This window comes from Suillus bovinus, assembly GCF_016758785.1.
Source record: "Suillus bovinus strain UH-Sbo-P2 chromosome Unknown EDB93scaffold_7, whole genome shotgun sequence".
Classification (NCBI taxonomy): domain Eukaryota; kingdom Fungi; phylum Basidiomycota; class Agaricomycetes; order Boletales; family Suillaceae; genus Suillus; species Suillus bovinus.
Window position 1 is genome coordinate 638,229 of NW_024542063.1, and position 26,997 is coordinate 665,225.

The 26,997-nt window shown below is 44.5% G+C and overlaps 9 protein-coding genes and 1 non-coding gene across 10 annotated transcripts; 5 read left to right on the forward strand and 5 right to left on the reverse strand.

The window, feature by feature from the left end:
* Position 1: 1 nt before the first annotated feature.
* On the forward strand, positions 2-1,886 carry EDB93DRAFT_1078462 (uncharacterized protein; the record flags this gene model as incomplete). The annotated part of the gene is made up of 10 exons (XM_041445388.1): positions 2-194; positions 247-274; positions 325-602; positions 652-724; positions 784-873; positions 921-1,069; positions 1,125-1,218; positions 1,274-1,375; positions 1,551-1,645; positions 1,711-1,886. Coding segments are annotated over 10 exons (1,278 nt in total), but the record flags the coding sequence as incomplete, so codon positions are not given.
* Positions 1,887-1,895: 9 nt separating this feature from the next.
* Positions 1,896-4,340, reverse strand: EDB93DRAFT_1304706 (X-domain of DnaJ-containing-domain-containing protein; the record flags this gene model as incomplete). The annotated part of the gene is made up of 14 exons (XM_041454732.1): positions 1,896-2,325; positions 2,387-2,463; positions 2,532-2,594; positions 2,648-2,704; positions 2,762-2,864; positions 2,920-2,991; positions 3,042-3,115; positions 3,172-3,669; positions 3,759-3,839; positions 3,898-3,936; positions 3,991-4,018; positions 4,071-4,126; positions 4,189-4,254; positions 4,308-4,340. 14 exons carry the CDS (start codon positions 4,338-4,340, stop codon positions 2,175-2,177), a joined length of 1,398 nt encoding a protein of 465 aa, XP_041311532.1. The 3' UTR covers positions 1,896-2,174.
* A 455-nt stretch (positions 4,341-4,795) lies between these two features.
* EDB93DRAFT_1078365 (uncharacterized protein) lies at positions 4,796-5,571 on the reverse strand (the record flags this gene model as incomplete). Its single annotated transcript, XM_041445375.1, has 2 exons — positions 4,796-5,380; positions 5,434-5,571. 2 exons carry the CDS (start codon positions 5,569-5,571, stop codon positions 4,796-4,798), a joined length of 723 nt encoding a protein of 240 aa, XP_041311533.1.
* Positions 5,572-5,856: 285 nt separating this feature from the next.
* EDB93DRAFT_t28 lies at positions 5,857-5,938 on the forward strand. Its single transcript has one exon. It is a non-coding gene; the product is annotated as a tRNA-Ser (tRNA).
* A 2,099-nt stretch (positions 5,939-8,037) lies between these two features.
* Positions 8,038-8,580, forward strand: EDB93DRAFT_1065158 (uncharacterized protein; the record flags this gene model as incomplete). Its single annotated transcript, XM_041444885.1, has 1 exon — positions 8,038-8,580. A coding segment is annotated over one exon (543 nt), but the record flags the coding sequence as incomplete, so codon positions are not given.
* Positions 8,581-9,051: 471 nt separating this feature from the next.
* EDB93DRAFT_1246841 (uncharacterized protein) lies at positions 9,052-12,297 on the reverse strand (the record flags this gene model as incomplete). Its single annotated transcript, XM_041452507.1, has 5 exons — positions 9,052-9,511; positions 9,560-9,750; positions 9,797-10,029; positions 11,543-11,774; positions 11,821-12,297. The coding sequence occupies 5 exons, from the start codon at positions 12,295-12,297 to the stop codon at positions 9,052-9,054; spliced, it is 1,593 nt and encodes a 530-aa protein (XP_041311535.1).
* A 9,286-nt stretch (positions 12,298-21,583) lies between these two features.
* On the reverse strand, positions 21,584-22,834 carry EDB93DRAFT_816521 (uncharacterized protein). Its single transcript, XM_041457578.1, has 2 exons — positions 22,351-22,834; positions 21,584-22,303 (listed from the first exon to the last, which is right to left on the reverse strand). The coding sequence occupies exons 1-2, from the start codon at positions 22,649-22,651 to the stop codon at positions 21,966-21,968; spliced, it is 639 nt and encodes a 212-aa protein (XP_041311536.1). The 5' UTR covers positions 22,652-22,834; the 3' UTR covers positions 21,584-21,965.
* Positions 22,835-23,357: 523 nt separating this feature from the next.
* EDB93DRAFT_1078749 (uncharacterized protein) lies at positions 23,358-23,859 on the forward strand (the record flags this gene model as incomplete). The annotated part of the gene is made up of 2 exons (XM_041445405.1): positions 23,358-23,570; positions 23,626-23,859. Coding segments are annotated over 2 exons (447 nt in total), but the record flags the coding sequence as incomplete, so codon positions are not given.
* A 33-nt stretch (positions 23,860-23,892) lies between these two features.
* EDB93DRAFT_1059352 (uncharacterized protein) lies at positions 23,893-24,162 on the forward strand (the record flags this gene model as incomplete). Its single annotated transcript, XM_041444797.1, has 1 exon — positions 23,893-24,162. A coding segment is annotated over one exon (270 nt), but the record flags the coding sequence as incomplete, so codon positions are not given.
* Positions 24,163-25,932: 1,770 nt separating this feature from the next.
* On the reverse strand, positions 25,933-26,979 carry EDB93DRAFT_1246845 (uncharacterized protein; the record flags this gene model as incomplete). Its single annotated transcript, XM_041452508.1, has 1 exon — positions 25,933-26,979. One exon carries the CDS (start codon positions 26,977-26,979, stop codon positions 25,933-25,935), a length of 1,047 nt encoding a protein of 348 aa, XP_041311539.1.
* Between the last annotated feature and the right edge of the window lie 18 nt (positions 26,980-26,997).

Sequence of the window (26,997 nt, forward strand, 5' to 3'; positions counted from 1 at the left end):
ACGCGTGTTTTATGATACCTGCTGTGACTTTGGAAGCATATTCAACACTGCAGCAGGCCAGTGGGAGGCTCCTCCCGTTTATTCAGACCTACCTTCTCCTAATGATTCTATACGTGGAGAAATAAGGCATACAATCGAAACTGCGGTCGATACACTTGATTCGTCCCTGCGATTGCTCAGTCTTCAGATTCATAGTGAGTTCGTCAGTTCTGGACTCGTTCAAGTTTCTGACTATGAGATACACAGGCCACCCAGAATTGATGTTTGAAGAAATGTATGCAGCATGTGTATCCCTCGTGCATCTCACTGATGGAATTTTCATAGATTTGCTCACAAGCTACTGTCGGATTATATGGAAAGCCATGGGTTTTCTGTGACGAGGCATTATCTCGGCCTCAAGACTGCTTGGAGGGCTGAATATACCCACGGACAGGGAGGCAGAACCATTGGGATTAACTCGGAGATGGATGCGTTACCTGAAATTGGGCATGCATGCGGCCACAACCTCATTGCAATCAGTGGGGTAGGTGTGGCATTAGCCATAAAATCCGCACTGGAAACCTACAACGTTCCTGGCACTGTCGTTCTTCTAGGAACGCCAGGTAACGAGTTTGAATTCGGCCCGACATGAAATACTAATTTCTCCTTCAGCTGAAGAAGGCGGTGGAGGAAAGATTATCCTGCTTGAACGAGGAGCCTACAAAGGGATGGATGCTTGCTTAATGTCCGTGTACCACGCTGGATGCATTCGGAACATCACTGATACGTGCGTGGCCAATTCAGGTGTCATCCTTCCCCAGGGCCCGAGTTGTCTTCGTTTGTGGTATCTTCGTTGGCGATGCAATCTATAGACGCCGAATTTTTTGGGCAATCGTGGGTCCCGTGGTTCGTATATGATCTCATGGGTTAATGCGAAACAGCGCTCATGCTGGAAATGCTCCATGGGAAGGTGCCAATGCCCTTGATGCCGCGTTTTTGGCATACTCCAGCGTATCCGTGTTACGACAGCAGATCAAACCTGACCACAGAGTCAACGGAGTTATAAATGGCAGCGAGAGAGCTGTGAATGGTACAGTCTATCAACTTCTATCATTGAACATAGATAACAAGCGAGCCTTTTACAGTGATCCCTGACTACGCCAAAATGAGGTGGTATGTCCGAGCTCCGACACGACACCAGTTAACGCAACTGACGGAAAGGGTGTCCGCCTGTTTTAAGTCAGCCTCTATATGATATCTGTGTGCGGTCAACGGCATCTTACAAGGTTTACAGGGGTGCTGCGTTGGCGACTTCCTGCCGTCTCAAGATCACGAAGAACACGCCTTATTACGACTTACGGCAGAATAGCATCCTTGGTAAGTCGTTTTCTAAGATGTTTTCCATTAATCAATATAATTTATACTAGTATGCAGCAGGTGCCTTCTCTCACACGATATGTCAAGAGTATGGCATGAATGTCGGGCAATATCCCTCAGGGGCATCTACGGATTTTGTATGTATTTGATACATAGCTTCCCAACACATACGCATTTGACTCATCGCCTTCTAGGGCAATGTTTCATATGGCAAGTCCCGCATCTTTCCAATGGAAAAGTTGTACACTGATTGTATTTTTAGCCTTGCCTTCGCTACATCCAGCTTTTGGTATGTTGTGTGGTGCGACTATCTCTACGTGACTTATCTGACCGTACTCTGTACGTACACTAAAGCCATCCCTACCCAGCCCAATGGGGGAAATCACTCGCCAGCGTTCACTGATTCTGCGCGAACCACGGAAGCCCATAATGCATGTATGCTTACCACCAAGGCCTTGGCGTGTACTGGCTTCCGTGTCCTGGAAGACAAAGTTTTTTTCATGCGGGTATGTGTGTTACCTATTGGTTGATCTCCATTCGTGTTCAGCGTCAATATGACAGGTACGAGAGGCATTCGAGGTTAGCATGCGATGCAATCCATAATGGAGAGTTTATGAGAGCGTGTACGTTTAGCATGAAGTTCAGACATAGGTAAATACCGCACCACGTATATGTACTTATATGGTAGAGCATCACAGAAAGATTCGATAGTCGTTTGAAAGAATACTCGTAAAAATCAAAAGCAGTCCCGTCCCAAGATCCAATCACATCGTGCATGAGCCCTTGCTCACTTCACCCAAACCCCGGCTGTCTCAGCACTACCGTGTCCCTGAATCTCTCTCAGCATGTTCTTTCATTGGGTGCTCGCCTTCATTCGGTAGCGTCTCGGGCGTCGTGTTGCCTTCTCCTCGGGCTTTTCCACGTAGGTGGTGATGCTTTGATTTGCCCTCTGCTGCTTCCGCGACCATTCTAAAATAGAACGTCAACGTGAGTGCAAGTCATCGCGAATCAACTTGGAAGCCAAACGCACCGCTCAAGTTCGCGTCGAACCTCGTCACTCTCATCGGGAACCGTGCTTTTGAATATATGACCCATAATCATCAATCCCTGACAAGGAATAAGATAAGATTGATGACATGTCAACGTTTAGATGTAAATATGGCAAAATGACACACCTTCGCGCGGTGGAACAAAACCTGATCGGACGCCTCTTTATCTTTGAGCACATTATCCACAACCTGAATAGAAACGGTTCAACTGCTGTGCATTTGTAAGTGACCCTTGAGCGTACCTCCCGGAGAACCTGAACGACTTCGAAACGCGTGCCTCGCCAAGACGCTAGCATGATCTAGTGCGTGTCAACTTATCTCGTGAAAAGATCGACTGTGTTGCGAAGCACACGAACCTTGCCTGTAACATCCTCTTCTAGTGCACGCATCACATCCTCATCGAGCTCCCCTTTCTTCTGTAAACGGTCCATCTCGGACATGAGAGCCTGCACACTAAATCTGTTTTACGAATGTCGTGAACATGTGAACAGGACAATATAGATGAAAAACGAACGCGCTGCCTATGACACCCCATGCGTCTTTTGCAACTGAACCCTTTTCCTTCATTCGCGACCAGAAACCTGCACTACGCCACATAAACAAGTCTATAAGGGAGCCAACAAGAGAGCTACTCACATCCCTAAGAATTTCTTCGACTTCATAAACGAAGTAGCCTTCATCATGTATACAGTCCCGATTGCATGCAGCAGCTGTCAATCGCCCACTTAGCTAATTCGGAACACTGATGCACACCAGCTACACAAACCTCAACCCCAAAGCTCTCCAGCTTTAAATCATCTGCTTCAAGTCTCATCCGTGATTCGAACGCCTTCGTCTCAGGATCTTCCTTGTCGCCAGGTGCTTTCGCATCCACGAAGGGTCGTAACCGCTCGATTAGCTTCGCAGTGAGCGTCTTTACTCGTTCATCCATCGAACGTTTACGTTCATCATCAAGATCCTGGAGCTTCTTTTTCTGCTCTGGCGTGAGTTTATTGCGCTTCTTATCCTTCTCTTTGCCATCTTTGCCGCCATTAGAAGAGGTCGGTGACCCCACAACAGACTGGCGCTTCGAAGCATGGTCAGTGGGACTGGATGTTGATGCAAATGGTCCATGCGTCGATGGACCAGCTGAGGAAACATGCGGTTCGTGCGACACTGCTGCTTGTGGCAGGACACCCTCTTTCTCAAGCTCGGCACGTTCCTCGTCGGTCATCACTGTTTGTGCCACGGACGTCATCTCCTTCATTAAAGATATCTCGCCGATCTGCGTGTACCACCGCAGTTGGTCAATAATGCAGTTAGGAGTCAATGAATTAAGAATAGGTCTCGAGGGTAAAGCAGGAAGAGACGCACATAATCTCTGAATCGCTCTCCACCAAACACGTTTGCAAAGAAACCCGCTGCGTCATCTAATTCTGTACTCTCCTTGTCCACCTAAACCATAAACTCACATCTGAATGTCAATTTTGTATACGTTGAAAGGTAGACACACCATAGTCTTCCCATTCTTGTCGTAGACCGCTCTCAAATTCTAATCGTATCTCAGTTTGAATTCAAATCATCAGAGTAGAAGAAAGAGGCGTACAGCATCTGATAGCACCTGATACGCTTTACTATGTCTCATCAGCTCGCAGCCAATCCATAGACGACTAACCATAGACGTACCTTATATCCTTGAATTTCTCCTCCGCACCCAAAGAGGAATTTTTGTCTGGGTGATACTACAGCAGATATGTGAGGTGAGACGTCTTGCTGAAGTGAGACTAAAGAGGAGCATACGCACTTTCATTGCTTGCTTCCTGTATGCCTTCTTGAGGTCTGTATCGTTAACATCAACGGGGACATCCAACTATGCCGCTGGTGGTCAATGCTCGCTGTAAGAGGTGTAGAGTTGCTGCGCACCAAGTCATAGTATTCTGTTTCGACTGGTGCCATTTTAGAATTATCGGTGCGTCGTTTGCCTCTATAGTACTAGTGTGGATGGTTTGTCTATAAGATTGAAGAGAAGGGGAACAGATGAAGAAGAGTCCGAGAAGCAAGGGGGATAAACGTTAAGAACGTCACTGACTCCGAAAGACATAAACACAGCCACAAAACCTGTAAACGATGGAAGAAGCGGACTTGACCGAAATATCAATGGAAGTTCTTCTCAAGTTCTTCAAGTTCTTGTTAGAAAACGTGTAAAATTGCGATCTCGCATTAGAACAGACATGATGGATAATGAATAAAAAAATCCAGTGCTACAATGGGGTGGAATAAAATAGCGAATGATATGGACCATCTACATCCCTTGAAACGCTGGGTAAACAAAGTGCGAGTTAATGATATGAAATATGTAGCTGGCCAGACTTTCGCGCAGCAAAGTAGTCTGCCTCGAGATGAATAGATAATTATGAGTGCTTCACTTCATTTTCATCGTCCAATGCAAGCACGCTGGTAGAAAATCGCACTGATTTTCTTGGGGTTGTTGGGCGGGTTCCATCACTTGTCCCTGATGACGCTTTTGGTGTCACACGGGCCGGCAAGGATGCAGATCGGTACCCGAATATCAACTTTGACATACGGTGCCTTATGGACTGCAGGGACCGCAGGTCATCGGGTGTTGCTGGGCTTGCCGAGTTGATCGTAGATGTAGAGGGAGATGGGCGAATTAATGCAGTTGAGGTGGGAGGAGGACAATTTAAGGTAGTGCTAGTGCTTGTTTTTTTGAGGGAAGAGCGGGAAGGGGGTGGTGGGAGGCTGTGTGTGGGACGATGCAGTGCGGATGAGTCGCGGGGGTGTCTTATATGAGAGGGTGATGAGGGCGCAGAATGCCGGTGGTGACACAGATTTCGCAGATGAGGTGTGCAGGATACATGAAGACCCATTGCAATTTGTTCAATGGTAGGACGGGAAACTGCGGAGTCTGGGTATCTCGCGTGCATTCGTGGATGAACATAAGGGTTTCGTTCTTCTGGGGTAGAATACATGCCGCACTGCACAGTCGAATGATGAGAGTCGGTTGGAGCAAACAATGATGCTCGCTTACTAGGTTGTTGGCATGCCGTTTTCTCGGAGAAGTTAGAATGGTATGGCTGATGGACTTGCGTATTGAGACAAAGAAGCGTGAAGCAGTTTCACTAAGTCCAGTTGCAGGACTCTGGCGTGATTGAGGTTTGTCGTTCATAGACACATGCGAAGAAGACACTAGGGTGTTCATCATAGATCGAATTGGTATGAGAAGAGGGATGCTCCAAGATCTGCGTGGTGGCTCGTGCTCGTGTGCGCGGTGCGCAGCCTGAGTAAGTGATGTAATAAATATCGTGGTATGCGTTATTTTGGCCCAGCAGCTGGGGTCCGACGTTGATGTGAATCATAAATGCAAGCAGGAACAACTCGAAGTATTCCGGGATCTTGTATCACCCGGTCAAGTAAATATTATATTATACAACTTCGATCGCCGACCTAATAAGGCGCTATAGCCAAGTGGTTACGGCGACAGATTAGAAATCTGTTCCTCTTTGAGGGCGCAGGTTCGAGTCCTGCTGGCGTCGAAGTCTTCTTTTTGTTTAAATGTGGATGGCGGAGTGCTAAATACGGATGAGTCACCGATTCCCATAACAGTTCGGGGTTCGAACTGCACCGTCTGAACTAGAATCTACCGCTTAGTACAAGGTAAGAAGTTAGTTGAACCTGCGGTTAAGCCGGTCCTTTTTGCACTCAATATATATATCAATTTGTGTACTAGGACTGTTTTGAATAAAGACTGAGTACTAAGTTAGGACAAAATCCATCAATTAAGCATGAACAAAAACAAAGTGCAAATGTTGAGTTGTCCGTCAGCCGCCAAGCGGACGGCTTCAGGATCATTTGGAGTTCAACCTGAGGTTCAAACTGTTTGGTCTGTCAGCCATAAGTGATTTATCCTGGGAATGACGCCAAACAAGGGTGTTAGGCTCCTTTGGTCATCCCACTATGGTTGAAAGCAGGATATACCAGAAACAATACTGGTCTACAGTTCTGCCTTGTAAGTACTACATATGTAGGGTGTCTTACAGATATTATTTGCGTGAAGATCATGAGGCACTCAAACTCATGAACTTCATCTATGGAAACCCAGCTAGCATCTGCCAAGTTTTCTTGTCCCCAATTTTATTTTGGCATACTCTGATAGACACTATTGCGAGATACAAGTACAATTATCGCTGACCCATTACGCTTTCAAACCACTTGCTTCAGTCTCACGGTGAATCTTTTGTGCGAGTTGGTGCGCACAAGTGGTTGGTGTTTGTTTTGGTTCTCAAACTGATTGCCTCATTGCAGCTACGTGACAGTCATTGGCAACAACACAAGCACACTATCAGTTTTTATTTGTGACAGTTTGAATCATTTCTGTTGGGCAGGCAGGAATTCAGACCTTGGATGTGCAACCTCTGCCCATTTGGCCATTTTAGTACGGTCTTTCTCCATATTATGACCGCTAAATTTTCTCACTGTTTCAGATTTCAGCATTGTTTTGCATGTGAGTTGAAATGTGGTTCAAGGCACTACAGAAGTGGTGGGGAGACTCATGAAGGACAGCAGACTAGTCTTTGTATGTTTGTTTGACTGTCTGGTCACACATCAAGCTGACCTACCCTTAGATATATCAAACATACCATTGAACTCAATACCCACTGCTACCAGAGGCCGGTCATCCAAAATCCATTCATGATTGATGTCATTATTCCAGAGGCTTACATTGGGGCACATGGATCCTCTGTCATTACTACTGCCACCTTGAAGCAGAATGCTTTGGGAAGTATGGAGGACATTTGGAGGCTCGTTTGAGGGAGCAAGCAGCTGTACATGGACCTGGCATTTTTGTTAGAATTTTGAATTGGACATTCTGTACACTATAGCTAGTTTTTTTAATATAAATCCTGCATAATTCCAGTACTGCGCAAACCTGGGCATGAAGATCAATGTTACTTGGTAACCAGTACTGTGCAAATCTGGGCATGAAGATAAACACCATCCAGTAATCAGTATTAAGCCAATCTGAGCATGAGGACCAACTCTATATAGTTCTGTTAAGCTAATCTTTATGAGTGAAGGTTTGGTGAGGTGGATGCACAGGCTCCTCTGGGACTAACATCAGTTCTAAAACCATTAAAATTCTCTATTATATAGCACATTGACCCTCATGTTTTGGAATAAGCAGTATGCAGGTTTCAATCGCCCTCGTCCCCTAGATAAAAATAACATTGCAACTGGTGGCTGAAGTTGAAAATGTCCTCAGGTTCAAACCACATCACCTGTGGGACAAACACCACGATAAACGAGCTTGAGTCTCACAGCAAACATCGCACTTTAGATTCAATCATACAGAGGTGCACAGGTCCTTTTTACACTTCATTTCAGTCTGAAATTATCCTGTTTACAACTATTGTAGGCTAAACTCAGGTGCATCCAACCGTCTTGGTGTGTAGGCTACCGACATCTGAACTGTGGCTAGTGTTGTTGGCAAAACAGCCGAGTTTTGCCAGGTGGTTGTGTCAGACCAGTTGTGCCCGGCGGTCGGCAAAACTCCAAATTGCGGAGATATAACTTAGATATAATAAGATTTACTTTAAATCCAATAAAACATAAAAATCAACATTCCTAGAGCAAGATTGCAAAACGGTGGAAATGGGACATAGTTATGGCAAAAAAACTCTCTGATGACCTGCAGGCCTATAATCAGTCAGTCGCTCCATTTGCTGGTGGCCAAGCAGACGACCTTTCTTGGTGGCAAAACCTTCCAATCAATTCCGAACTCCACCCCCTCAAAGCCTTTGCCGTCACAATCCTCTCGATTGTAGGGCATGCGGGCGAAGTAGAGTGCACATTTTCCGATCTTGGCACAACACAATCTGCATGGCGGTGTAATCTGTCAGTTGAAATATTCGAGACACTCGGCAAAATTCATGCAAACCTTCGACACCACAGCACCATAAAAGTGGCTGAGGCTGGGAAGTCCACTCGCTGTCGACATGCTCACATGCACACTTGTGAAGAGGTTGGCATTGCTGTCAAGACTGTGCAGGATCTTGAAGCATCCTTTGCATGGACACCTCCACTGTCAGCTGAACCTCGTGACACAGATGACCTGCTTGCTGGTCCAGAGAGTATCTCGCCCAAGGATATTGCTGCCGAATTTGCAGCTCTCAAAGAACTGAAGCAGAAAGACTCAGAAGTTCATAACATTGACAGAGTTGAAATTTCCAGGCGCATAGAAGCTTCCTGTGATTGCCCTGTGTATAATTACCAATTGTGTGATAACAGCGTGTTCAGACATGCCCACATCAGTGGTATATCTTGAAGCTATATAGTGCTTCATAGCACCATGAAGCACTGTAGCAAAACCTGGCTACAGTAATTGAACAATGCTACGGTAGCAGACGGTAGCTCGCGTAGCACACAGTAGTTAACGAAACTAATACATTTATAGTTAAATTGAATTTTTGAGTTCATTCAACCGATTTTGCTCAGAACATCTCGTCAATCAAACACTTAGATCATATTGTGACAATCATTATGAAATGCAAGAGGGAGTAATAAGATTATCTTTAACACACTGTAGTGGTAGTACAACGACTTGAACAGCAATGAAACAACTCGGTGAACAAAAAGAATAGCACTATGCTTATGCTGCGGGGCCGCCCCAGCCCGTACCTGACATCCCGCTATTACTCCAACTCGAACTCCCGTATAGATACTGATCAGAGTCAGTTAATAAGGGAGGATAATACAAAGGCCTGGGTGCCTGCAAACTCGCATTTGGATCATCTCTAAGATGCCCAGGTGAGTACTGCAGTCCCACCGAAAAGTGTCGAAATGATGTTGGCGAGTTGGCGATGGCATTATCATCACGGTCATCATCGCACTGGAACCATGAAGTCCCTGTCAAAGATGATGAAGACACAACAGGAGGGGAAGTGTAGTCGAATGTCGATGAGGGTACTGAACCCGATGAGGAGTTCGAGAGCGGCAGCGATTGCGTCATGGATGGGCGTCGGCAGTACAACTCAGCAGTAGTAGATGCAACATAATTCATGGTGTTTTTTGAGGGCAACATTTGACCTGTGCGTGTACGAAGCTTTCGTCTGTAAAAAAATGGTCAGTATTTGCGATGGTCACTACAATCAACTTACAAGCATCTATTGTGATGCACTTGCATGCATGGCATGAATTCATATTTGTTGAGCTCCAGTGTCACAGCATACTTCATCATGGCCTCACAAATTCCTCCCACCACTTTTGAGTAATTTTTGGTGGTGAACTGGAGGACATTCTTCGTCTTGGAGAGCCGGCCTTCTGCGGTGCGACAGATGACGCACATTATCTACTAACTGTTAGTTTTTGTTCGAAACAATGAAGCCATCACTCACTGCAGCGCCTGTTATTAAATACATATGCCATAAAATGGACGATATCAATGACTGTGACTGCAGGTCGAGGAACGGCGGGTTATGCCCAAACCAGAAATCTTCATGTAAGTCGAAAAACGGAGGTGCTGAATATACCAGAATTTTTCCCCTGTCAGGATCATAGCCGTGAAGTGCGTATTTCGACAGGTTAGTGTCGTCGAGTAAGAGGGTCGTGCGTTCCTGCACATACACGTCTTTCTCGTCATCAGACAACCCACAGTCAGTGGGAGGGTACAAGTCCAGTGCCGAAATGATTCGTTCGGTTTCGTTTACTAGTTTACCTCAGATGGTAGACAACCTGTTGAATATGAGTTTGTTGATTGTGTCTGTAGACTGAGTGACTATGCAAAATGTTAGTGTTAGTTTGAGTACCAGCACAAAGATGTACCATGGCCAGACACCATGGAGGCTTGTAATATACATTCCGAGGCCACTCCATTGAGCTCACTAGTCTTTTTCTACCTGCTTTCTAAGACCATGTCGAGTACGATTAGCTTCCGGGCATGTTTGATGTTCTTTTGATCGTTATCAGAGTAGAATCTCATGTCAGTAGCTCTGAGTTCTGACTTTGAGCTCGGTCTGGGCGCTCATCAGCATCAAAGATGCTTGCTGAGGCTCTTGAAGTGTGACGGCTGGTAGTGCGTGATGATGGGATGGAGTATGGCCTCAAACACTCCTGGGATGGGAGCTGGGAGCTGCGTTGGTGGCCTTGGTGTTCAAGTAATGTATCTGTAGGAGCCCCACTAGTCTGAATAATGATAATATAAGTTAGAAAAAAATGAGACAGAGAAATAAGGAAACATCACCTCTATCATCGCAGCTGCTGATCTGAGTCCATGTCTCACGATGCTGCATCAGACCGGATTTGTGTGAACCCGCAGTGACTCTTGAGACAAAGCTCTGCTTCACATATGACACAAAAGTTATCGCCAGAAATACTTCTAATAATGTAACATTCCTGCAGAATGCACAAATATGACTAGAATGATGGTCTCTAGTTGGACTAAAGACTTTGTCCACTCCCATATTCTGTTCATTTTGTCACCCAAACCAGATTAATCATGCAGCGAGGTGTTCTAAGGTACTGCTTGAGTTGGGGTTAAATGGAATTGGCTGAAAGGGAGGAAGAGTTCCTGTGGGTGCGGCGACCTGCGCCCTTGATGCGCTGCATCCTTGCCCATGGCCTGGACCACCTTGGCTACGAGGCATAGCAGAGGATTGAGAGAGGATGATAATGCAGCAGGGTTCGAGTCACCTACATTATTATAGGACGATTGGATCAGCCACAAGGTGGCCAGCAGCATTACTGGCCAGTGCTGTTTCAGCGCCTCGCTGCTTCTCAATTTGATAGGAGTAACCCCAGAATTTTGGTACAGAAAATGAATATCATAATGGTACTGCCTCACAGTACTACAGAAGCAGCTACATATAATATGTACATATGTATATGTACTCTATAAATGGTCAGAACATACTCAGGGAGTTGAATGGTAGCACTGATTTAGTAGTAGTGAATGGGCTGATTCCTGCAGCATCAATGGTCGCCATCAGATTCAAATGACTCGGAAACAATATCATGGGAAGCATCACACGAGTTGCTGCTGTCATCATCCTCATGGTCACCACAATTTGGGAACAGCCTGCTAAACTCGACCACCTTCGATGCATCGTTTCCACCTCTCCCTTTGCTTCTGATCAATGGCACACCGGTGTCGTAAAGATCATTTCGGAGTGAACCAATCTGCAAATCTGTTTTAGTCAGATGACCCTTGGATTCTTCATGCTCATCGCGGATGATGGCCATTATCAGCTCCAGTTCTTTGGTGCATAGGCGCTGGTATTCCATCTTTGCAGCAATGGTCCAGCGACTGACACGGGAAAGCTCAAGCATGCATTCTGTGAAATAGACTGTGGTGTCCGGGGGGCATTTGAAAGTGAACTAGGAATTGTGAGCTTTGGACTCCATTCAAGCAAGGGTAACCTACTGATGTGAATAGCGTCCTGGATCTTTTGCTAGGAAAGTGCCCATTATCCTCAAGTTCATTGTCCTCTTCAAGTAAACTATATTGATGTGTACGCTTGAAAGGACCATGTGTGGTGGCTGATGTGGGACTGCTCTTCTCATCAGGCACAGTGGTCGCGAAGGAGGCAGTACTCGCGGTGTTTAGACCACACCTATTCATGGGTGAGCTCTTCAGAAAGGGGGGGCTACTTGAGAGGGGGGAGCTGCTGCTGGGGATGGGGAAAATATTATTTGGGATGGGAGAGCTATTCCTTGGGGTGGGGGAACTACTCCTTGGGGCAGGGGAACTGCTCCTTGGGACAGGGGAGCTACTCCTTGGGATGGGGGAGCTAACCCTCTGGAAAGGGCTGCTCTCCAAGTTGGAGGAGCTTATGGAAGGACTATTCCTCGGTATGGCGTAGCTAGGAGATCTGGCAACTCTGACAAAGTAAAGAATCATTAAAAGTTCACAATAAAAATTAAACCAGTATACTTAGGCTCAGTTGACATCACCGGGGAGGTCTTCCTCGAGCTGAAAGAGCCGCTCTTCGATATGGGAGAGCTATTTGGTGCCACAGATGTGGGTGGTGATGAAACACTGTAGTGAGGATTGTGAATAGCTGGTGACCATGGTTAGTAAATTCAAAAAAATATACTGACCTCAGATTGTCAGATGTCCTTGCTGATGCAAATGAACTGCTGGTGCCACTTGTGTAAGGTATTAATAAAGATAAGTTCCAGTTCAAGCTTGTTGACTGTGAATAGATGCATCAACCAAACAGAAATTTCTCATGCAAGTGCGCAAGAATTTCTTTAAGTCCAGCAGCAACTCCGATGTGTTGCAAGAGCCGCCGCCTTCAGGGAGGTAAGTACTAAGCCATCATGATTGTTGACAGCTTCTGATCACACTTACTATGCAACATAACAGCAGTGCTTAGAGGACAGGACCCTGGGGAGGTAAGATATCGCAGTTTTTGTTCATAGTAGTCCTGATAAGCCTACATGTACATGATGACAATGCCAGCAGGAGTCAGGATCAGACTTTGACAGTTGACTGTTAGGAGGTGAGCCTGTTTATGGCTCTTTACCTGTCAACTTGATACTGTCAACATAGTCTCGGCCCTGGCAGGGTTCAGATACATTTATAAGGACCTCCCTCAACTCTAGGTGAGTCAGTAGCCCAAACCCCCTTGATTACTCAAAGCCAGCATGTCATCCTCACCTCCTTTGCTTGTTCCTCATGTAACTACTAGCAATCATACATATGCGTTCACTTGCCCCAACTGCACAGATATATTTGCAAGCAGTGACAACATCATCTGCCATCTGTCGACTACTGTTACCTGCGGTCAGCAGGTTGTTCAAGGTCTCACCTCAGACTTTGATCATGACAATTTGGAACATGAGCAAGATGGTGTGTGTATCTCACTCGATCAATGAAGGTCGAATTTTACTAGCATGTACCTAGTCTATGGTGAGCACGAGGGAGTCGATCTTTTGGACGACAACAAAGATGACAACAAAGACGACAACGACGTATTATCATTCAATAACCCGCCCCTTTTGTCTGCACCGAATTGTCACAACCCAATAACGAATTAACGCTGGGCAGAGACTAGGACTCAAACAAAGGTTATAGGACAAAGATGATGATGAGCAAGTACGTCTTGGATTGCTACAGTTGTAGATACAAGAGGTTTGAACTAAAGAACTATCGACCAAGACATGCTACCTATATACAACTATTGAGACGGAGATTGAAACTGAGTTACAACTACTAGCCAATCATAAAAAGAGAAAGAGAATCGTACCATAGAACATCGTAGAATATTAAAGAAGCATCACGTGACCATATCTTATCTTATCGTATCTAATCTAATCTATTCACAATCAAAGAACTCGTCTTCTTCATCAGTCACATCGAAGACACGTGTTGTAGGTGCTAAAGGTATTTCGGGAATGATAGACGCTTTCAGTGTAGGGTTAGGGTTTGGTTTAGGCGCTGTGTATTGACACTTAGGAAGATTTAGGAAAGAATAATGGTTTGTTAAAGGTACTCGTGACATTACCCCCTCTCTAAGGTGAGTGTCATCACGAACGAATGAAGGTCGGATATTCTTTTCTCTCCATCATTTGAAATCTTCCGTAAATAGTACTGAGCCTTTGATTCTTCGGTATTTTCCGACTGCAGCCGTGGGATTGTTCTTATGGAACTCCACTAAAGGAATTGGGGCGTTCTTCAAATTCTCTTCTGGCTCCCAAGATGACTCTTCCTTCGGATATCCTTCCCATTTCACTAGGTATTGCAACTTTCCTCGGAACAGTCGGCTATCTAGTACTTCTTCTACAGCAAATTCTTCCCAATCGTCAATCAATTCTGGAGGTGGTCGGTTGGGAGGGGGATGAGGAATCAATCGAGATGCGTGATATGGCGTAAGTAATTCTACATGGAAAACCGGGTGGATCTGATATTTTTCCGGTAATTTCAATTTGTAGTTCACTTCACCGATCTTCTCTAGTATTTCGAAGGGACCTAGACGACGATCTGACAGCTTTTGACTCGGACGACGTTGTTTGAGATTCTTCGCGTCAAGCCAGACCTTGTCTCCTACTTTATACTGAGGTGCTTCTTTTACTCCTTTGTCGTAGAAACACTTCATGCGCTCATTGACCATTTTAAGAGTATTTTCGGCATCATCTCTCGCTTCTTTCATCTGATCAACTCTCTCATCGGCGGTGGGGATTACGGACATGGAGTTTGGATGAATCGTGAAATCTGGGTTATACCCATAGAGAACTTTAAACGGACTATGACCGGTTACTGTGACTGCATTGTTGTGTGAAAACTCTGCTATCGGCAGCCAAGATACCCAATCATTTTGTCTATATGACGTGAACATGCGCAAATATTGTTCGACTTCCTGGTTTACGTGTTCAGTCTGTCCATCGGTTCTGGGATGATAGGAGGTCGACGCAGACCATTTTGTTCCTAATCTTTTTGACATCTGTCCCATGAACTTCGATATAAACTGAGTTCCTCTATCTGAAATCACTTTCTTTGGTGTTCCATGGTGTTTCCATATGTTTTTCAGAAATAGCTCGGAAATACCCTTCGAGTCTACGTCTTTGGTGGTGGGAATGAAGTGTGCTTGTTTCGAAAATCGATCAACGACTACAAAAATGCTATCATACTCTTCACTCTTCGGTAAATCCACTATCAGGTCACAGGTGATTGTCTGCCAAGGTCCTTCTGGGACTTCATTTGGCTGTAAAGGCCCCGTTGGTCTACTTGGAAGCACTTTCGTTTGTTTGCACCTATCGCAACCATCTACATAATCGTGGACATACTTTGTCATTGAAGGCCACCAATAGTTTCTGGAAATCAATTCTAAGGTCTTAGCTCGTCCAGGATGTCCAGCCGGTGGAGAGTCGTGAAACAACTCCAATATCTCTCGGCGGATTTCTTTGTCGTTTGGAACGTAAACTAATCCTCGGAATAACACCAATCCATCCTCCACATTCCATTCTTCGATTCCTCTACGCAATTGAACCGGTGCTGCTTTTAGCGTTTCTAATGCTTTAGCGACTTCGGGCTCTCGTTCTGTGCATTTTCGTATCTTTTGGAGTAAATGCTTTTCTCCATGCACCAAAACTTGACCTCTTTTAGCAGCTTTTACAGTAAAGAATTCCGGTTTCAAAAGAATGCGATCTGAGTTATCGTTTTCTACCCCCCCTCTATGGTCTGATCTCCGAGAAAGACGGTCTGCTTTGTCATTAACCACACCAGGCTTGTGTTGGAGTGTAAATTCATACTCCGCTAGGAAAAGACTCCATCTAGCTTGCCTTCTGGTCAACTTTTGACTTGTCATGAAATATTCAAGGTTCTTATGATCTGTCCATATTTCAACTGGGTGAGGTGCTCCCTGCACATAGTGCCTCCACTCCTCCAATGCTCTAATGATCGCTAATAACTCCTTATCATGAATGTCGTAATTTCTTTCCGCATCATTCATTGACTTAGAGTAATATGCTACTGGATGCCATAATCCATCTTCCATGAGTTGAGAGAGAACCGCTCCTGTTGCGTAATCTGAAGCATCGGTCTCTATTTTATTTTTCTTCTCAACATCTGGCATGACTAGAACGGGGGCTTCTGTGAAACGTTTCTTAAGTTCATCAAAAGCTTTTTGTTGTTTCTCTGTCCAGTCCCATTTGGCATCTTTTCTTAGCAGATCATTCATTGGTCTGGCTATATCCGAGAACCCCAGTATGAATCTTCGATAGAAGTTGGCAAAGCCCATGAATGCTTGGATATCTTTTACGCATTTGGGAACAGGCCATTTCAATACTCCTTCTACTTTCACGGGGTCCATTGACACATTGCCTTCTTCCACGATCAACCCGAGGGACTCGACTTTAGACTGTTCGAAGCTACATTTCTCAGGCTTCAAGAACAGGTCATTCTCCTTTAATCGTTTCAGGACTTCTCGTACCACCTTTCGGTGCTGCTCCCTATTTCCATTCGTAAAGACCATTATATCATCAATGTAGATGACTACTGTTTTGCCATCTATTAGGTCTCTTAGAATTTCATTCATCATAGTTTGGAAGGTTGCAGGCGAGTTTGTGAGTCCAAAATACATCACGGTCGGTTCGTGGTGACCAAACGGCGTTTTGAAGGCCGCCTTCCACTCATCTCCTTCTTTCATGCGAATATTATTGTATCCCCATCGTACATCCATCTTGGAGTACATCGTGGCACCGGTTAAAGCATCAATTAAATCTTGAGATCTCGGTAGCGGATATGCATTTTTCACCGTCTTCTCATTGAGCTTTCTATAGTCCATTACCGGTCTTAACTTGCCATCTTTTTTGGCTACAAAGAAGAAAGGTGCTGCTACTGGAGATTGTGAATTTCTGATACGTCCCAGTGCAGTCTCGGTTTTCAACCATTCCTTCAGTGTATCCATCTCTTTGGGTGACAACGGATAGGGTTTCGCATTTGGCAGAAGATCGCCCTCATCTTTAAGATCTATCGCATGATCCCACTTCTTTCTTTCAGGGAAGCGCTTAGATTCTTCTTCTGAGGAAACTCCCAGGTAATCATGAAGCCAATCAGGTACCATTTCTTCTACCGACTGCTTCTTCTTAGTAGCTTCTTCTGCTACCTTCTGTTCCGTGGCAACTGAGGCTTTATAACGAATCCATAGTCTCTCCGGACTTTCTTCGTCTTCTATTTCCTCAACCGTCGCCCTTTTCATCGACATATCTTCTTCATCCTCGTCTTCATCGTCCGTAGGAATTAGATCAGGTACATCATCTATCTTTTTTTGTTCTTTTCTTTTTTCCTTCTTTTTTTGTTTCTTTTCTTTTTTAGTTTCACATTTTACAGGGCATCGAGAAAGTGCAAATCGTCCTGCATTCCAGTCAATTTCTGGATTATGATATCTTAGCCAATCTATGCCGATAATAACATCATCGCTTCCTAAGTCTGTGACCATGAAGGCTGCTTTTTCTTCTTCGTGATCACCAATCTTTAGACCTAGTTCTGCAAAATGAGTCATCAATCCGGCAGCATTTAGTGATCCATCAATGTTCCTGACTGAAATAGGCCTTAATAATTTACGGCATTTCACACTGTTCTTTTCAACAAACTTCTCACTGATAAATAATGTTGATGCACCGCAATCCACAAGTGCTTTTACGTCTGCTTGTCAGTTCTTTCCTTTCAACGTTATTGGAATATAAAAATGCTCAGATTTGGATCTAATATGTACTTCTGATACATCTTGAAACATAGAGAGAATAGAGAAACGATTGTTCGGGTCTAGGTCTGCAGACTTTGACTTCAACCCCTTTAAAAATCCTTGCCTTTGTTAGAAGCGATCCAATCTGTGAACCACTTCGGCGCGGAGTTTTCTTCGACAACAGCAGCCGCTTTGACTTGCGCTTTTGGTGCACCTTTACAGTTTCTCGCTATGTGGCCTTGTTCTCCACAGCGGTAGCAGGTGAAAGCGCCAGGCTTTCCTTGGGGTTTGGGAGATCCCCTCTGCTTGCCGAAGTCCACATCCATAGTGTCACTGTCTTTGCTAGGACCAGCCTGCCTTGGGTTATTGAAGGTTCTTGTGGTTTCCTTGTTAGGGGTCCACCAATGACTCTTCTTTTTCTCAGTGTCTAACTCTTCGTAGTTACGTCCAATCTGTATGGAGTAATCGATGAGCTTCTTAAGGGTGTCTTTCTCAGACGCTGGAATATGAGCGAGTTGCTCTTTGATCCGGGTTTGTAGGCCAGATCGGAATTTGAGGCGGAGGTCGTAGTCTGAGTATTTGGTGAGTGCAGCCTTCTGCTTGAAAGCTGCTGCGTATTTGGGCACTGATGAAGATCCTTGCTTCAGGGTTTCCAACTCCCTGATAGCCTTTCCTTCTCTGTCGTCTTGTCCCCACATGGTTTCGAATTCTTTCGTCCAGTCCTCAAAGGATATTGGCTTGGAATCAAGCTCAATTACGTATTTCTGCGCCCATTTAGCAGCAGATCCTTTAAGGAAAGACAGGGCAGTTGTAATCTTCTGCCTGTCCGTGATCAGTGGCCATTGCGACATGTATAGTGCCAACTGAGTCGTGTAGACTTCTATGGAGATCGAATCTTTGTCTCCAGTGAATTCTGTGGGCTTCGACAATTTGACTTGCGAAGTATTCGGGGATTGTGCAAATCTTTCTAGCTTCTTCTTTAGTTCCTCTATTTGTGAGTTTTGGGTCCTGAGTTGAAGCTCCTGTGTTGCGTTTTGTGCCCGAAGTGTATTGTTGTGGTTAAGGAGTTCTTGTGTCCTTACGTACAGTTCATGTGCTGCCATGGTAATGGCATTCTGTACATAGTTGGTGAACTCTATCGGCATAGCTATGCCTTGTGGTCCTGGTTCCCCTTGCTCTTGTGGTTCTTGGGGGTTTTCAGCAGGTCCCATGGTAGCTTCTGCGACTTCAGCCATAGTGCCAGGTGCGTTCTGGAATCCGATTCACTAATGACTGTTGAAGAGCGGGTCGTAACGGCTCTTCTGGATAGGAAAGATGATGAAAGGAAAGAGGGAAAAAGGATACGTAAATGGAAAGCTAAAGGGGTCCCCAGTACTAACTGGATCAACCTCGTCCTTTAGGGTCAAAGGGTTCTTTAATCAACCCGACTGACACTTCCCTAATTACTAACTAGAAAGGAATACGTAAAACTATGCTTTGTTAAGTGGGAAAAACACTGTGTGCTTCGTGTGTGCTACTTCTCAGTCACCGAAAGGGTACAGGTCTAGGACAAGTTATCACTCTTCCAGCTGAAGCTTACAAGTGCGAGTCTCACTAGAATCCCATATCTAAATCCTCGTGGTAACGATGGTAGGACTATCCGCAGATGCGACAGTTCCACTAGACTTAACAAAAGGTTCTACATGCGTATGAAGAAAGATGTAGGTATGAAAGTAACTATAGTAACGTTGAGCAGGCAGGGTCTTGGGCCAGCACTCAAAGTTGTAGCGAGACGCCTAATGTCGTCAACACCTCCATATACTGGCGGCTGCAATGTAAGGCAGGGCCTGGTATAGGACTACTAACTACTAAAGGCTATTCGTGAAAAAGCTCAAGCGAGCAAAGTGATGGGTTTCAGAAAATGATTGCGGCTGTTTAGGCCGGGCAATGGAAAACGTGTAGTGGTGATGAGAGATGTGCGAGCGGTGTGCAAAGAGTCGGAGTCTCCTATAGTTCAAACCTAATGTCACAACCCAATAACGAATTAACGCTGGGCAGAGACTAGGACTCAAACAAAGGTTATCGGACAAAGATGATGATGAACAAGTACGTCTTGGATTGCTACAGTTGTAGATACAAGAGGTTTGAACTAAAGAACTATCGACCAAGACATGCTACCTATATACAACTATTGAGACGGAGATTGAAACTGAGTTACAACTACTAGCCAATCATAAAAAGAGAAAGAGAATCGTACCATAGAACATCGTAGAATATTAAAGAAGCATCACGTGACCATATCTTATCTTATCGTATCTAATCTAATCTATTCACAATCAAAGAACTCGTCTTCTTCATCAGTCACATTGAAGACACGTGTTGTAGGCGCTAAAGGTATTTCAGGAATGATAGACGCTTTCAGTGTAGGGTTAGGGTTTGGTTTAGGCGCTGTGTATTGATGCTTAGGAAGATTTAGGAAAGAATAATGGTTTGTTAAAGGTACTCGTGACACGAATCCTGAGCAACATCATCTCAGTATACCCGAGTCAGACTATGACACCCTGCTTGCATCTGTTGACCCTTTGGCAGGTCCACGTCCTGGCACATTGAGGGATTACCACCCCAATGTGCTAATTGCCCACCCCGGAGGGGAGAATCATCTTCAAAAAATGGACTGTGATGTTGTCTTAATAACCGAGGGTCTTATATAAAGTCGTGTAAATGTAATGACACCACAATTACACTTTGAATAAGACTGCTTGCCAGTCCTCGATTAACATGGTCTACGACTTTTCCTATTTCATGGTAGATAACGTGTGAGTTCTTGGGAGGCTCGCTAAACTAATCTTTTTATAAAGATCAACCTAGCTGGAGCTTTACTTTTCTTTATTGAAACTCAAATCTCTTGTCTAGGAATAAGCTTCTAGACACATAATTCGGTTTCTGGAAAGTATTTGCCTAGGAAATCTCCTTCTAGGCTCTGGACTTGGATACTGGAACTAGTGAGACATGGTCTCAAATATACAAAATATGACCAAGATCGCTTGGTCTATGGACACTTGACTGTGAGACAATGGTCTCAAATATATGATATATGTTCAAGATCGCTTGAACAAAGGGGACTATAACTTGACCAAGATCGCTTGGTCTATGGGACTAGTGAGACGTGGTCTCAACAATATGATAGATGACTAAGATCGCTTAGTCAAAGGGCATAGAGCAATGAGACAAAGGGGTCTCAAAGACAATATATATGACCAAGAACACTTGGTCTATAGCACTAAATAAGTTTCTAAGGTAAGAAACTTATAATCTCAAGGGAATTCTTTTCCCTGCACTTGTCTCACTTCAAAGGGACTAACTTTGCAAGTGAAATATCTGATAGGCAGATAGCTACAAATGGGAGATCATATTTTTTTGGGGGGAGAATGGGCTCTCCTTATATACATTTTGTGTGGGAAAGTAACCTAGGTTCACAAACAATAAAAAATAAGGAGGACCAATCAAAATATTGGGTCAAACCCAATAAAAGAATAAAATACAAGTGAAAAATGGAGCTATGACATCATTGTGGAGCAGAACATTCTGGAATGTGGAGTAATGACATCATAATGACATCAAGAGTGACATCATTGTGGAGCAAAAGATTCCAGAACCTTCCATGAGTGAGTCAGAGTGAGTCATTGTGGAGCAGAATATTCTAGAAGGAAATGACATCATGAATGATGTCATTGTAGAGTAGAATAATCTAGAGCTTGATGACATAATATCTTTCAACAGAATACCTGCAGGAGTATCTGTGGAGTTTTATGACATCATAATGACATCATACCCTATGGGTACAATTTTATGAAGTGTCAGGTGAGTCAAAGCATCCTAATGAAAAAGTAAAGTAAAGAAACACTAGAGAAAAGTAGGTAGCAAAAATAAGACAGTTGGCAGGAATTGAAACATGGTCTTTTTGGATAGGTTTTTTATTGGCTTTGTACTTTTCTCTATGGTTTTCTCTAGCCAAAGTGAATAAGTTGTGTAAGGCCACATGCGTGGCAAAGCCCGCTACCTAGCCAAATATATCGTAAATATCCTTTCCACGCAGACAACTGCCGTCAGACAAATGCTGCATCAACATCTGTAATAGAGCTTCCCGTGAATCTGCTGATTGAAATTGTATGCCATGAAGTGTAGCATATGCATGTAAAGAAGAATGAGATAAAGTTTCGAAACCGAGAAACAATTCTTTGAACAGCACATCATCTTCTGAAGACTTCACACATCAAAGGAATAGCAATCAAATCAAATCGGCACGATTCACATGAATAAGCGAATTCTGTTCTCCCGCAGCACCAACAATATCTTTGAGAGACGCGATGGATAATACAGATGGTAATGAAAGCAATACCTCTCAAACTATATAACCAAGCAATGAATGAACATCCGAAAACGCTCGACAAATGAGTCTACAAGCCTTGGGACCGGTTCGCCCTGCTCCCGCGTGGATACAGACTCCAGAAAGGAGATGTCGCAAAACCTGAATGTTCATCTGTTCTGGTGAAAAATCGTTTTCGAGTCCATGATTCCGCAGAAGAGGTAATAATTGAGTAGCATCCGTTGACGAAGCTGAGAACAGCATGTCTTGTATGAGATATTCTCCTTTAACGGAATCAGCAGATTTAAAACTGGGAGTATAAACCTTCACTGGCATGGATGACCCATAATTTAAACTGTTATCGTCTGAACATACTACATCTATGTCAGTAAATTGTGAACCGGAGAAGAAAAGAACGAACCAAAACAACACGGATGTTCAGGCAGTTGAACATCACGATGATTGTCACTTATATTCCAACAATATTCTAACCAATCGCGACCAAAAACATCACTGCATGCATCATTGACGACGAGAAACAAGAAATCTGTCGAAAGATTGATAATGCCATCGGTAATAAAGACGAGAGCACGAATGCGAACATCTGGCACAATGTTGCTACGTCGAAGGCGCCGAGTGAGTAGTTGTGCAGTTACAGAGGAGAACGAAACAGAATGATCACATGAGGCGACGACGTCAACACCCTCGAAAGTAAGGGACATAACAATAGAATATGGACATCAAACAGGCAAAGGTATAGAACGGAACAACACAGTGCAAGCATGCACGAACCACTGTGAGAATTTTTCGCCATTTGTATACTGATCAAATTCCAAAACACAATGCCCCGTAGAATCGCAAAAAAACCTGACTGGAAAGACCCACTACCTAAAGGTAGCGGGAATAAGCCAAAGGCAAGGCTATACCTTAACCTTCATTTCTCTTCTCACATCAACTAGGTCTAAATGTGATTCCCATCTCACATTAGACTTTTTCCGTCAAAACATATTCAGATCATGAAACTTGGGGAAAACTGGAAATATGAACCATGGTTTGAAACCAAGGTATGGGTTGACTAGTCTGAGGACTAAGCTAACAGACTTTATCTTTTGAGGGTCACCTAGTATTCATGTCCATGCATGATTCCCACATCATGCAGGACAACATACATGCTGCTATCTGCCACATGGAGAACCTTTACTATCCCTTTGCATTGAAAGCTGAATTTGACCTGGGATATTGGCTTTCGGAGGCGGCGTTATTGCAAAAAGAGGTTGATGTGTTTCTCCACCTTGAGCATGTAAGTTGTCTGATGGCGGTTCACGCAGTATATGTCAACAATAGATACAGACCAAGAACAACCCACCTTCATTCATCACATTGAGGGATCTGTGCATTCGGATCAAAGGATTGCCTGAAGTACCTTGATGGTACCATCAACAAATCAAAGTTGGTTCGTACAAGATGAAAGCACCTTTGATGATCTATTGGAGGGATGGTCTTGAGGTCGTGAAGCATCAATTCGCCAACCCAGTCTTTGTGCCTTGTATGGACTTCCAACCGTACCGGGAATTTGAAGGCCCGGACAATCAAAGAGCTTACAGAGAGTTTATGAGCGCTGATATTACCTGGGAGATACAGGTAGATGGTGTCACCAACGGTCATGATGGACTTGGACTCACTATCGTCTTGTTAGGATAAACTTCCTCCAGGTCATTTGTTCATTGGCATGATTGGCGCTTCTGACAAGACACCTCTGACCATTGGAACCGGAAACAAGGAGATGCATCCCCTGCTAATCTTGCTTGCTAATATCCATGCAGGTGTTCACATGAAGGCAAGATCACATGCATTCACTTTGGTTGCTTACCTGCCAATACCAAAGTTCCTCGATGTTTCAAAGCCTGTTCATGCGATGTTATCTGTGTGAGTCTATCATTTTGCAGTTTCAATTGTCATGCGTAATTTGAAGCTTGCTGCTCATGATGGCTGCCCTATGTCAGACCCAAGAGGAGATTTGCGCATGATTCATACGCCTCTGGTCACTTGGATAGCCGACTACCCTGAGCAACTGCTCATCACATGTACAGCCTCAAAATGTTCCCCAATCTCTCTTGCTACTGCTGTCCAATTTGGAGATCCTCTCCCACATCCTCCTCAAACTCATTTTGACACTCTCAATGCCATCAAAAGGGCATGCACTATTTCAGATCCCTGTGACATCGCATCCTTCTATAAGACATGTCAAACACTTCATCAGGAAAACACACAATTTAGGTAGGCAGGTGTTGCCTATATATGCCTATGTAGACAGCGACAATCTAGATTAGGGCACAAGTGTCTATGATAGGCCCTGTAGGCATTGTAGGCATTCCACTCTGTAGACCCTATAGGACCTAAAATTTTCACCTCAGTATCACATCTTTGCATAGATTCATCCAACTACATCACTCCCAGCCACTGACACCATATTTCACTCGTGGGCCTCAATACTACCTCCGATGGATCATAACTTGAAGTCATTAAAATGGTGTGAATAATGGTGACCTCTTGAGATGCTCACTCACTGACACCTTGGCACAGCTCAAACTCAGAGACTGATGGCACTGCTGTAGTGCCAGCTACACCCTCTGCCAGTGTGAGTGAACTTGACATTGATGATACCTTACTGCTGGACGAGCCCAACATCAAGTGCAAGTGGTAAGACATTTACACACATCTTGATGCCAACATATATGAACTTTTCTTGCAGTCCTTGTCTTCACCAGTGGGTTAGCCTCCAGTTAGAAAAGCGCCAGAAGGAGGAAGCCTTGGCTTTGCAGTGCTTTCAGGAACAGGTGCAGGTGGATGAGGTACGGCATCAACAGGATAGTGGTGAGTGCATTCCTCAGCCACTAGCACTCATGTATTGAATACATGTCCATCCACACTAGAGATCATTGAAATTACAGTCGGATATCTATGAGAACTCATTCAAAACCGCTGGGATACCGAGAAGTCACTAGCCAAAGCCTGCTGTCAAGTTCAATTGCTCAACATCAACACATTCCAGCGCTCCCACCCGCAAACTTCGCCATCAAACATAGACTCGGAGCCAGGAGATTCGACTATTTGTGCAGACAATATTTAGACAGTGTGTATGTAAGTAGGAATACAAAATCCAACACATCATGCGAGGTATCATGTGGTGCCACGGAAATTGTAAAAACTATGCATGTCTATCCACGGGTTAAGATAGAAAGTTTTACAGATATCCAAGACATTCTCCGCTCTCCAACTTCTGTTAATGTTCATGCCAAACTTCGGTAAGAGATGACAACTACCTATGATGCGACTCATGGGTATGACTTCTGTGCGAGGGCCTTGACCAGAGTAAGACCGCAAGACAGAGTGCATTTTCATCACTCCGTCACACACACGGAAGGGAGTGAACCACTCAATGAGTGCGACTTGATATGGTTGGCCACTGATTTGCAGGTGTGATGGAATGTTAAACAACAGTCAAACCTGCACGACTTGTAGCCCTGGTGAGATTTTTTCAGCCCACACAGGCCAAGACTCAAGGAAATACAACCGACTTACCCTCCAATCCAGTACCTCGAGTATGCACATTCAAATTCTCATCTGGGTCCAAAGTCCATACAAGGACAGTATCAAAATGTGCTGGAGATGCTGCTGAACGTCCCAGTGCCGGCGAGAATGGAATGGCCCGTATTCTGTCCATGGACTTTGTCATGTGAATGGCGCGCAGCTTGGGGTAAGGTATTGATAGATGATGGTAAGCATCAAATTGATCCTACTGAGAGAGTACTGGTGTTGCCATTGAACTTGAATAAGACTGAGAACCATTTGGCAGTGATGTGGTGCGGAGATACAAATTCAAGGCTGGCATGAAGTTGAGGCCACCAAAAGTTTGGGCAATAGAAGCCACTGTCAAAGTGCAAAAAGGTGGCCGTGCTGCAAGGATGCGAGATAGTGATGTCACATCTTGATTAGGCAGGTGTCATGTTACATCTCCAACTTCTACTTCCGCATCATCTCCATCAGTTTGAGTCTCATCTTTCTCATCCACACCATCTCTTTGTAACCTCCAATCAAGGTAAGCTTCAAATTGATCCATGGCCTCTTGGCATGCTAACCATCTTGTCATTTGGACCACATAGTCCTTCCAATTTGTTGCCTGGTATGCGTCCTTTGCAAAGTCTATGTGCAGCTGCTCAGGAAACTCTGTATTGAAGTCATCAGCCGAACCCCTGGACTTGATAGATTTGATGTAGTGAACCATTGAGTGCAGTTTAGGTATGTTGAAGTCTCCACATACACCAAGGTCCACAAAAATATGCTTATGTTCGTAAAATTCATCTAGTGCAGATTGCAGAGCATTCAGGGACTGCAAAGTATGCGAATGAAACTGTGCATAATATATAAAATCGAGAACGGCGCGGGCTGCTCGAGCTACCTTTGGTTGGACAGCACCAGCCAAGACCCCCATGAAGACACACTGCATTTCTTGATGTTCAGTCCCTGTCCATTGAGACACAAGGGAAATTCCCTGTGAGAAGTAGCGAAGGCCAGGGTAATTTGTCATGGTGCGGTAACATTCGTCAATTTCTCTTTCTCCTGCAATCTCCATACACCATTTTAATAGATGGTCATGGAATACACCCTTGTGCAATTGGTGCAAGATGTCCGGTGTGATAGATGCAAAGATGTTGGCCAAAGGGAGATCAGCCCAGAAGGGGTGATATACAGGACGCAGACCCTCACAAGTGTATGCAGCTACCCGCCATCCTGTTTTTTGTTGCTTTAACATTGTTAATGTGCGGTCTGGGTCTCGTAGGAGTGATGTTAAGGGTTTGCCACGACTATCGCGGGGGACATGACACTTTGGACAGTAACTTTCCTTCGTGCATGCAATCAAGCATTGTTCAGGATGATCTGCAACATAGGCAGCAAGAATTGGGTGGACTCGTTGCAGTCGCCCATCTGCACAGACCATGTCAACACCTTCACGCCCAGCTGCAACAAGAGGCTGTAGAAGCCGGTGCATGCATTCATGAAAAAGCCG

Bases quoted from the DNA above. Each gene is read 5' to 3' on its own strand.
- EDB93DRAFT_816521 (XM_041457578.1), bottom strand. From the start codon at position 22,651: ATGTCCCTTACTTTCGAGGGTGTTGACGTCGTCGCCTCATGTGATCAT. The intron at 22,304-22,350 runs GTTCGTTCTTTT...ACATAGATGTAG, and splicing joins TGAACATCCGTGTTGTTTTG to TATGTTCAGACGATAACAGT.